This window comes from Brassica napus, chromosome C3, assembly GCF_020379485.1.
Source record: "Brassica napus cultivar Da-Ae chromosome C3, Da-Ae, whole genome shotgun sequence".
Taxonomy (NCBI): domain Eukaryota; kingdom Viridiplantae; phylum Streptophyta; class Magnoliopsida; order Brassicales; family Brassicaceae; genus Brassica; species Brassica napus.
Genome location: NC_063446.1, coordinates 55,060,381 through 55,073,071, shown reverse-complemented (window position 1 = coordinate 55,073,071; position 12,691 = coordinate 55,060,381). Strand labels below are relative to the sequence as shown.

General features: G+C 36.5%; 1 protein-coding gene across 1 annotated transcript; it reads left to right on the top strand.

Moving 5' to 3' along the window:
* The first annotated feature begins 8,811 nt into the window (after nt 1–8,811).
* Nucleotides 8,812–12,127, top strand: LOC106360136 (extensin-2-like). Its single transcript, XM_048750815.1, has one exon. The coding sequence runs from the start codon at nt 10,999–11,001 to the stop codon at nt 11,890–11,892; it is 894 nt and encodes a 297-aa protein (XP_048606772.1). The 5' UTR covers nt 8,812–10,998; the 3' UTR covers nt 11,893–12,127.
* The last annotated feature ends 564 nt before the right edge of the window (nt 12,128–12,691 follow it).

Below are 12,691 nucleotides of genomic sequence, written 5' to 3'. Positions count from 1 at the left end.
AAAAAATCTGGAGAGCTATTAAAATAATTTTTTTTTTATATCAGATTAGGAAATTGTCTTCAGAATACATATTTTAAATGTTAAATTCATCTTTATACATTTTTGATAATATCGTAAAAATCTATGCAATGTTTTAGAACAAAAAGATACATCACTTGATCAAAAGATAACTGATTAAAAATCTATGCAATTTTAGAATGAACAAAATACATTATTAAAAAACACATCTTTAGACCATTTTGACAATCACTTACAAAACAATTCGGTTTCAAGATGAAAATGCACATCTTTAAATATTTTTGGATTACTATTAGTAACCTGTTATTTCAGAATCCATGTGTCCTAAACACACCAACGATGGAACACAATCACACATATTAATATCTCACCAACACACGGATTTAATTATTCAATGAGACGTAACTCTATTTTATAGTACAATATATAATCAATCCACAAGCAATCCAAAGACAACCAAATCGTATTGCGCTGTGGATCAAAAAATCAATTTAATGATAACTGAAAGAATGAATTTAACAAGGGATATATATGAAGACATGATGAATTTGGGTTTGCCAAGTTCCAGCGTGGTTACCGCAAAAGACCGATAAAATATGACACCGCAAATGACACTATAAAAAAAGGGAAAATTATTTTTTTTAGAGCAAAACAATGGTAACTATGTTCTTTTAGACTAATTTTTATTACTTTATGCTCCATTAGACTATTTTTTTTTTCAAAATGGCAGTAATGCCCTTAAAATTGTAATGTTTTTAAATAAAATCTCTGTTCGGAACTACGCTAGGCGCTAGTCGGGCGGCAATTCCGGGCCTAGCTAGTTACCGAAAAATCGGGGATTAAGCGGGGACTAAGCGGGGTCTAGTTTTTTGTACTTTTTTATGTTTATATGTGGATATATATAAGTATATGCCTATTGTGACATAGATGTCGATGTCTCCTAGTGGTTTGGTCCTTGATCTGGCGCGCTATACAACCCGGGTTCGACGGTCGATCTATATAAAGTCTTCTACATGATTGAAATATTTCAAGATATTTGGGCTTCTTAATAAGCCCCAAAAATATCTCTATTAGTTAAGATTTATTTTTTTGAGTTTTTATTGGTCTGATTTATTTAATAATCGGCCACCTAATCGGTAAATGGGCCGATTAATCGGTTATTGGGCCGATTAATTGGTGACCGATTTTTTAGTCCGATTATGGTAAACTCGGGGCGGTTGGTCTCCGTCCAGCGCCTGGGCGGACGTCTAGGCGGCTAGGCGCCCGCGTTTTAGAACAGGGAATAAAATATATAATGATTTCGATCATGCGGGACCGATCAATCCGAATTTAGAAGGTCCAACAGATCGATCGATCCCGATCATTATGCAGAACAAAAAAACGCGGAGTATATACTGATCGACATGGTCCATTTCACTCGATCAGCGAAGGTCGATTTATATAGATCGACCGATCTCTCAATACGGATCGATCGATCCCGTGCCACGGAAGGTATCCCAAATTGATTTTTTGGTTTTCTTCGATTATATCCGGATTGATTCCCACTTGATTTGAACCGACCAAGCATGATTTCAACTCTTTAAAGTCGATTTCTTTGGGATGAAATCCATAATTTTCCATTCACGAACAATCAATGGAATATAGAAGACGGCGAAGAAGGTTACCAAGGTTTTTTTTCGTTTTTTTAGTTCCTTTTTCGTTTTTTTATCAAAAAATCGATTTTTTTTTAGAAAATATAAAAGTGAATATTCCCAAATATTTTGTTTCCATATTTTTAGGAACTGATTTCATATCCGTAGAATACAACTAATCTGTAGAAATCGGTTTCTACAGTTTTTTAGAATTATAGTAATGTGTAGATTTTTATTTCTACATGTTTTAGATTTATAGTAAATCTGTAGATATCGGTTTCTACGTGTTTTAGATTTATACTAATGTGTAGATTTTGATTTCTAAAGATTTTAGAACGGTAGGTTAAGCGCGGAATGTGTATTCTAAATTTTTTTTAGAATACTCCTATTTACGTAGATCACGTATTCTAAACATTGTAGATTCAATGAAAAAAGTGGATTTCGTTTTCTACTTCGTAGAATGTCATTTCTACTTCGTAGAATGTCATTTCTACTTTATTTAGAACATAATCTGAAATTTATGATTTCAACTTTTTTATAACTAGAAAAAATACCACTAAGTTCGTATAGATATTTTATCAAAAGTTACTATTTTTCCAATTTTTTTGTTTGTAAAACTATTTATTAAATTTATTTTCAAATATATTAAAGGGTGTTATAGGAAAAAATGGCACAAAATAGAGATTAGTCTAAAATGACGTAATTATCATTTTTTGCTCTAAAAAAATAATTTTCCCAAAAAAAAGACACGAGAAAACATGGATTGAGAACATAAACGTTACAATTTGTAGAGATACTAATCAATGAATTTAAGAATGAAAGAAGACAATTTTCTTTGATAGAACATATCCTGCAATAATTAGATGAACCCAATTATTTATCGCTAGAATTTATACAGTGGCGATAATAGGAAAGATTTGCTTTTGAAATATATATCATTTTTAGATTTTCAAGCAACCCGAGGTCCTTAGATTAAAACCTACAAAACTGAGAATTTAATCGAAGAAAATCAGTCGATACGAGGAAACAACAATTGGAGGGAATAATATATCAGATGTAAGAATTGGAAACTTCAATTTATAAATCTTTTCTAAAAGGTATCTTTGAAAACTCCAATTCCCGATAGGCAAAAACACGTCGGGTATGAATGGTGACCAGGGAACGGCGAAGAATAATGCATTTCCTAACGTTCCTAAAAAAAATCACCATTCACAAAGAATAATAATTTACTTTCATTCCTTTTTTTTGTAGAGAATTAAAGAACAAAATTATTCCTTGTTAAATTTGATAAGGAACAACCATTCCTGCTATTTTATTCCCGTACATTCCTTTTTTATTCGTTCTTCTTATTTCCCGAATGGTCACCAGTCAGACCCAGACCTTTTCTTCAATAAATGATGACATCATATTTTTACAATCTTAGAAAATTATTTGCATTATGAGTGAGAAGACACATCATTTTAGAATGTAAAGACACATTCTAATGATCAAAAAACATATCTACATACATTTTCACAATTTTTTCATAAGACACGCACATACTTATAAAAATACATATCACTTCATAATTTGACAAAAAAGTTAAACCAGATTTATTTTTACAATGGAAAGACATAACTATTTACACTAACTAATAAACAACTCTTGAAAGTTGAAACAAATGATTGTACAAAGACATTTTTGGGATATTTTACAACTTTTGAAACTAATATATCATTTATGATGAAAAGACACAACTCTTAAATCTAACATTTTTTTAAGTTAATGTCTTAAAACACAACCTATCACTACAAGAAAACACAACTATAGCGACTAAAATTTACGAGGAAAATTAATCCTCGTAAATTTACTTCGACTTTACGAGTCTCTTACGAGGAAATTTAAAATCAACGTAAGTTCGTCGTAAAATGACGACGAAACGATTTTCTCGTAAAAACGACATAACATAACGTGATTTTTACGAGGAAAAATGGTTTCCTCGTAAACTCGACGTAAAATTAGCGTCTACTTTACGAAGAATATTTTACGTTTACTTAATGACAGAATTTTGAGTCTACCAACTTTGTAGTTGTAACACGTTTTTTGTTTCGGCTACCTAACTAAATTTCGTCGTAAATTCGTAGTAAAATTTCAACAACCAGATTCAAAAATTTCCTATAAATATGGACGTTTGAACATCATTTTAAACACAACAACAAGAAAAAAAATAAAAACGTGAAAGAAAAAAAAATGTCGAGCTCCGGGAATATTTTCGAGTTGCGGAGGTGGATGTATATGCACAGAGATGCTAACGGGAGAGTGACGAAAGAATACCTCGAAGGGCTGGAGACATTTATGCATCAAGCAGATTTCACACCGCTCACCCAAGAAAGCGGTAAGATGTTCTGTCCTTGTCAGAAATGCGACAATTCGAAATTGGCAAATCGTGAAAATGTTTGGAAGCATTTAATAAATAGAGGTTTCACGCCAAATTACTATATATGGTTTCAACATGGAGAATGTTATAATTATGAGAATGAAGCTAGTAGTAGTAATAGAAATTTTCAGGAAGAACCGGTTGATCATCATTTGCATAAAGAACATAGTTACCATCAGGAGGAGCAGATAGTAGATTAGGATAGGGTTCATGATATGATAGCTGATGCATTCGTAGCTCAAGATGAAGATGAAGAACCTAACATAGATACAAAAAAGTTTTATGAAATGTTAGATGCTGCGAATCAGCCACTTTACAGTGGTTGTAGAGAAGGTATCTCTAAATTGTTGTTGGCTGCTAGAATGATGAATATTAAAACTGATCACAATCTACCTGAAAGTTGCATGAATGAATGGGCAGACTTGTTTAAAGAGTATTTGCCGGAAGACAATGTGTCTGCTGATTCTTATTATGAGATTCAGAAACTGGTTTATAGTCTTGGGTTGCCTTCGGAGATGATAGACGTTTGCATCGACAATGGCATGATCTACTGGGGAGATGATGAGAAGTTAGAAGAATGTCGATTCTGCAAGAAGCCACGATTCAAACCGCAAGGACGAAGACGTAATAGGATACTGCACCAAAGGATGTAGTAGCTACCAATTACAAACAGATTGAAAAGATTGTACCAATCTGAGCAGACTGCTGGAGGGATGAGATGGCATGCCGAGCATACTCAGACGAATGGTGAGATGACTCATCCATCAGATGCAAGAGCCTGAAAACATTTTAACAAAGTACATCTGAAATTCGCTAGCAATAGCCGGAATGTGTATCTCGGATTATGCACAGGTGGATTTAGTCCATTCGGAATGTCAGAGAGACAATATTCATTGTGGCCAGTTTTTCTTACACCATACAACCTGCCACCGGAGATGTGCATGCAACGGGAGTTGCTATTCTTGACCATATTAATATCTGGTCCGAACCATCCAAAAAGGTCTCTGGATGTTTTCCTACAACCACTGATAAAAGAGTTGAAGGATTTGTGGTCAACAGGGGTGATGACGTATGACTGTTCAATGAAGACGAATTTTACGATGCGAGCGATGCTTTTGTGGACCATAAGTGACTTTCCTGCCTATGGGATGTTGTCTGGATGGACTACACATGGGTTATTAGCTTGTCCATATTTTAATGGAACGACAGATGCGTTTCAACTGAAGAATGGTAGGAAGACAAGTTGGTTCGATTGTCACCATCGATTTCTTCCCATTGGCCATTTGTACCGAAGAAACAAGAAATTGTTTATGCACAAAAGGGTTTTGAGAGACACTTCTCCTCCATATCTAACTGGAGAACAAATTGAAGCGCAAACGATTACTACAGAGCAAACGAAACAGTTCGTTGTGGTGGTAATTGGCATGTCCCCAGTAATATGCCTGATTTTTACGGAGTTCGGCACAACTGGCACAAGAAGAGTATATTTTGGGAGTTGCCATATTGGAAGGATATTCTTCTGCGCCACAACCTCGAGGTGATGCATATAGAGAATAATTTCTTTGAGAACAACATAAATACAATATTGAATGTCTCAGGGAAGACAAAAGACAACATAAAATCGAGGTTGGACTTGCCGGATATTTGCTCAAGAAGTGAGTTACATATAAAAAGCAATGGACAAGTTTCCATTCTGATATTCAGATTGTCTTCAGAAAAAAAGTCGGTGTTGTTCAACTAGGTGGTATCAAAAGTGAAGTTCCCCGATGGGTATGTTTCAAATCTCTCTAGATGTGTTGAAAAGGGTCAAAAGTTCTCCGGGATGAAGAGTCATGATTGTCATGTCTTTATGTAACGACTACTTGCCTTTGCATTTGCGGAGCTACTTCCAACAAACGTACATGAAACACTTGCAGGTAGTATATTATAACACATTAATTTTATAATGGCTTAGTTTGCAATAATATATGACTACAAATGTGTTTAATTGTTTTTAAAATATACAAGGCATTGAAGCATTTTTCAGGGATCTGAGCACACGCACTCTTAAAGAAGAAGTCGTGGAACAACTTGACGAGAACATTTCCATCTTTTTGTGCAACTTGGAGAAGATATTTCCTCCAGAATTTTTTGACGTCATGGAGCATCTAGCTGTCCACCTCCCATATGAGGCATTGCTTCGTGGACCTGTACATTACAGATGGATGTATCAGTATGAGCGAGCCATGAAATATTTGAAGGGAAAAGCAAAAAACCTCGCAAAAGTTGAAGGTTCTATAATTGCTGGAAGTTTGACGGAAGAAACTTCTCACTTCACATCGTAAGAAGATATGATGATGGTGGTGTCGCGCCTACATATGCAGTTTCTGGTGTTCCAGACATCTTTAGCCAGATTGGGCGAATCGGTGGGAAATCGAAAGAGGTTTGGTGGTCGAGTGAAGAAGACGCTCATAGCGCACACACCTATATTCTACTCAATTGCGAGGATCCATTGATGCGTTATTTTGAAAGGTAACATATTTTATGGAAACTTCTAAATACATATAAGTATAAATTATATAATTTCCAAAGATTAATTAATATAAAATGTGATTTTACAGCCTATTTGTTTCTCAAGTCGAAGAAACATTCCTAGGTATATCCACAAGTGCCGTAGACAGAAGGAAAGATCAGCACTTTATTAAGTGGTTGAAGAATCAGATATTGACTCAAACTCTTAATTTTTACAGGTTGATCGATCAAACTCTTTTTTCATAGATGATATGTATTTCAACGTTCTCTTTATTTTTGCAGGTTTATTATGAAGACGACGCAAATTACCCTACGTGGTTTCACGAAGTAATTCAAGCTCCACTTGCAAAGGTCACCACATCTCAAATGTATTTCACACGAGGCTATACTTTTCACACATATGAGTAACTATGGAATATGTGTGAAAGGCGAAACAGATTTCTACGGGATCTTGCAGGAGATTATTGAAGTGGAATTCTCAGGGTTATTGAAGCTTAAATGCGTCCTCTTCAAATGTGAATGGTTCGACCCCGTCGTCAACAGAGATGTTCGGTTTAACAAATTCGGTGTAGTTGATGTCAATGGTGGACGAAGGTACAACAAATTCTTTTTTGACATACATGATCTGTTTGATTAATTTCTACGTTGTCTTAATTATTGCAGGTACAACAAATTCGAGCCTTTCATCTTAGCTTCACAAGTAGACCAAGTTAGCTTCCTTCCATACCTTCGGATGAGAGAATCGGGAATAAATTGGTTAGCCGTGATCAAAGTTACACCTCGTTGACGAATCATCAGTGGAGAAGAACCACCATTGCAAGAAGAACAGATTAATGAAGTCGAGGAACCTGAACAATAAATTGATGACATCCTTCTCATTGATCCGCATAATCATGAGTACGAAGATCTTGCTGACGATGCCACAGACGAAGCTGTTGAAGACGAATTTAATGAAAATGATGATGTTTCTAGTGATGACGAGAATGTCGATGTATCCGATTGATGTATTTGTTTTTAATATGATTGATTTTCAGACTTAATGCATGTGATTTGATGGATTTAATCATGAAAATCTATGTATATAATTTGATTTTGTGTAAGGTAATGGGGGGGGGGGGGGAGGGGTTTGAATTAGAAAGAAATGATTGAGATTATAAATTAAGGAATTGTTGTTTTAGAATTTGGGGTTTGGAATGGAAAGAAGAGATTGAGGTTAAAGGGAAGATTGGTTTGGGGTTTGGAATATATGAAGTAGAAGATAAGGAAGATGGGGTTTGGGGTTTCAGATCTTAGGGATTTAAACATAATGCTCTTTATTTCCTCGTAAACTAACGAGGAGCTTACGACGAATCCTAAAAATAAAGAACGTGGGACTCGTTAATTCCACGTAAGCAGAATTCGTCGTAAAAGCCTCGTAATAGGAAAACGCGGGCCTCGCTAATTCCTCGTAATTAAAAATGCGTGTCTCGCTAATTCCACGTAAATCAACGACGAAGTTACGAAAAAACAGAATGCTGGCCTCACTAATTCCTCGTAAAGAAAAACACGGGCCTCGCGAGTTCCTCGTAACTTTACGAGGAAATTACGAGGATTACTGATTTCTTATATATACACTCGAGCTTCTCACTTCCATTTCGTCTCGACTTCCTCTCTCTTTCGTAGCAAAGGTACGTACTCTCTCTATTTGCTCTCTAATTTGATTAGTTTAGGATAGATTAGGTGGTTAGTGTAGATAATTTAGATAGGTTTACGGATTTTATGTTAATTAGTATTGATTAGGTGGTTAATGTAAGGAATTTAGCTAGATTTATAGAATTTGTTAATTATAGAATTTGTTAATTACTGTTGATGTTAATTTTAAAATTTTATTATTTTTTCCAGACGGTTCGAAAGAACAGATTTACTCCCCATTACAGAGAGATGTTCGGTGAGCCTGGTAGTCGTTTAGACCCGTCTTCTTCAGCTCTCGGTTCTTTGGGTCCGGAGACCGTCCCCGAGACTCAGTCTTCTCAGAGAATCTCTCGGTCGCCTCCTTCTGGTGCCCCATCGGTTCCTCGATTCGTTTCACCACTGATCATGTGCCACATGTGCCTCCTCATGTGCCTCCTCCGATGCCGGTCGGGATTCATCCGGATTTGATGGTGCTGCCGAGTGCTCCTTACTCGCAGTACACTGTCGAAGACCTTCTTGCTCAGCCAGGCAGAAAAAGTTTACCATTTTTAGACCCCGACCGACCGGACAGAACTTTGTGGTACATTACATTTTTTAAAATTCTTTTATAACAATAATAAATAATATATACTTTAAATTTGTATTTTTTTCAGGTTTGGGGTTGACAATTGTGTTGCTCGGAACGTAACCGAGACGATCAAAGGTTACTTCTCCGAGCCACATCCGAACTGGAAAAAGACGCCGATCTACGTCAGAAAGACGTGGTTCAAAATTTTCGCTGTAAGTTACTATTAATTAATTATATATATTTTAATTTTTTATGATGTAGATTTTTTAATTTTTTAAAACTAATTCTTAATTTAATTTTTTTCTGTCATAGCAAAAATACCATTGGTCCATGGGGGTCAATGAGAAGGCGAAAGCTCGCTTGTTGGATACGGTCTCCAACTGGAAGGGTAACTGGATCGGGAAGGGATATGAGCGTGGAAAACCCCATGAGCTCACTACGGATGTGTGGGATGGCCTCATCCGTGATTGGCGGGATCCTGACTCCATTAGAGTCGCCGAATCTTGCTCCGCCTCCCGTCAGATGGTAGATGAGCACGGCCACGGGCCGATGCTTCACTCTACGGGTCAAAAATCCCACGCCGGTGTCCGTCTGGATATGGTAATTAAATATTTAATTTAATTAATTTATATATATGTATATATATATATATATTCTAACTTTCTTAAATGTTTTTTAAGCCAAAGAGATGGGAGAACTCCCGTCTCTTTTGGAACTTTACCAGAGGACCCACAAGAACAAGGCGGGCCAATTTCTAGATGCTAGGTCCGAGCAGATCTTCAACGACTTGGTTGGTCAGGTTGAAGACCGCCAGACCCAGCTGACCCAGCAGTCCACCGACGGATTACACGTCACCTTATCCACACTTGAAGTGGATAGGATTTACGAGGAGGTAAATTTTTTTAAATTTTAAATTTTTTTTATTATTCATTTAACTTAACTTTAACTTTTTACTAACAATATTTATTTTTTTGTTTTTAAGGTTGTCCCTAAGAAAAAGGGACGTACGTTGGGGACTGGTTCCGTCAATGATGTTCTGAGAGCGACATCGTCTTATGGTCAGAGAGACGGGATAATGAAGTCACTCAGCTGCGTAACGAGTTGGACTCGATGCGATCGGCGTTCACGGCTCGTATGGGTGGAGTCAAGGGCTTCTTGGACGTTGTAGCGGCCTCAAATCCGGAATGGGAGTCTTTGTTGAGGAACATGCGACGACAAAATCTCATTCCAGGCGAGTCATTCGGCACACATGATGAGGCGGATGTAGAGAGGAGGAGTGAAAAATTCTACTGGGCGATGAACGACCCTTAGTTCTTTTTTTTTCTTTTCGTTGGTTGTATTATAAATTCAAAACTTATTTATGTATAAAATATTTTCGTATTTACGTTTATTTTTCAAATTATATTTTTATAAGAAATTAAATAATATTTATTATATTTTTAGTTCTGGAAAATAAAAAATCGAATTAAATTCGTAGCTAAATTACGACTACATTACGTGGAAAGTTTACGAGGAGAATACAAGGAAAACTTTTACGTCAACACTACGAGGAAAGCTGTACGAGTATTTTACGTGGAAGGGTTTACGTGTAATTTACGAGGAATTACTTTCGAGGTATTTACGAGGAAATGAAGCGTCCTCCTTACGTGGAAAGGTTACATGGTTTTTACGATGAATACTTTTCTTCGTCTTTACGACGAAATGTGTTTTTCGCTAGTTTACGATGAATTAACGAGGAAAAATGCGTTACGGCGAACTAATAACGACGAAACTTGTTTCCTTGGTAATTCCTCGTAAAATCTATTTTACGACGAACTTGCTACGAATTTCGCCATCGTTAATGTTGTGTTTTCTTGTGCTTATGCGCTTTAGCCATCTAAAGCTACACTGTTAAATGACGTTGAGTTTAAATTGACAACTTCAAAGTCTAACCATCAGATCTGAAAGTTAGTAAAGGGTAGCTACCAAAGACTTCTTCCTGATTTTTATCTTAAACAAACTCTGAAGTTAATTTGACTTATTAAACAATTTAACCCTATAGCAATAAGAAACATTCATAACCTTCAATAAACAATCATACCAATTGCAGTGATGACTGCTATACAAACTGCTTGCTTGCTATTACAACATATTCAACAATAAGTTGGTTAGAAAGGCTTAGAGAGTATAACAGTTTTGTCAACATGGCCAATCCTAATTGGCCATCTCTACTTATGTTGGTCTTGGCTTTGTTTACCATTGTTGTTCATTCAAGTGCACAATATTCTCCTCCATCACCACCACCATATGCTTATAGTTCTCCATGGCTTCCACCATATGTTTACAAGTCTCCTCCACTACCTCCATATGTATATAGCTCTCCACCGCCTCCTCCATATGTTTACAACTCGCCACCACCACCTCCATACGTCTATAGCTCTCCACCACCACCACCATATGTCTACAAGTCTCCTCCACCACCTACATATGTCTATAGCTCTCCACCACCACCACCATATGTCTACAAGTCTCCTCCACCACCTCCATACGTATATCCCTCTCCACCGCCTCCTCCATATGTTTACAAGTCTCCTCCACCACCTCCATACGTCTATAGCTCTCCACCACCACCACCATATGTCTACAAGTCTCCTCCACCACCTCCATATGTCTATAGCTCTCCACCACCACCACCATATGTCTACAAGTCTCCTCCACCACCTCCATACGTCTATAGCTCTCCACCACCTCCTCCGTATGTCTACAAGTCTCCTCCACCACCTCCTTATGTCTACAGCTCTCCACCGCCTCCCCCGTATATTTACAAGTCTCCTCCACCACCTCCTTATGTCTACAGCTCTCCACCGCCTCCCCCGTATGTTCACAAGTCTCCTCCACCACCTCCCTACGTGTATAGCTCTCCACCACCTCCACCATATGTCTACAAGTCTCCTCCACTACCTCCTTATGTCTACAGCTCCCCACCGCCTCCTCCGTATGTTTACAAGTCTCCTCCACCACCATCTTACGTGTACAGTTCTCCTCCACCACCGAGCTATAGTTATAGCTATAGCTCACCCCCTCCACCAATATACTAACCATATATATATAATACAAAGAAGGTTTTACTAATAAATTACGACCATGGTATCCACGGTTTTACAATATTTCCCTTTCGAGACTTCAATATAGACGAAATGTACTTTCGTTTGTACTTATGCTTTGTGCATTTTGATATTGGGTTGTTGCTTATGATGTTTGTTATGCCTACTAAAAGGCCAGTGTATTAATGTCTTAATTTATAGCTATTGAATAAACTCAATTACTTTTTAATGAATCGGGTAAATATATTGGTTCATAAATTTTTCAAGTTGTACAATAGAGTATATATATGAAATTATAGCTCAATTAGCCGGCAGACCTAAGTCAAAGTTGGCCAGATCCTGGACATAAACAGGCCATTAACTATATAGAGAAAAGATCGATTAACTTACTATTGTGGCCGCGCGAGTACACCAATATATAGGAAAGTAGAACGTGTAAGATTATTCATATATATTTGCTTCTAAACGAAAAGTTGGTACAGAATTTGTTATCGTTGTGTGTAGTACATATGTTGTAAAGGTCAAATATGAAAACTGATTAATTCACATTAACAAGAATATGATAATAATAATTATTACTACTATTATTGTTTTATACTAGGCAAAGAATCCATGCAATATCGCACAAGAACTCATTTTATATTAAAAAATATGCTATATTTTATATAATTGGTTTTAGAGAAATACATGTGTTACAATTTATCTAGCATATATCTATATTTTGTTTATAGATTGGTTGTGATAAAAAAAATACAAATATGTAAATACCAGTTAGTAAAGACACACATTAAAA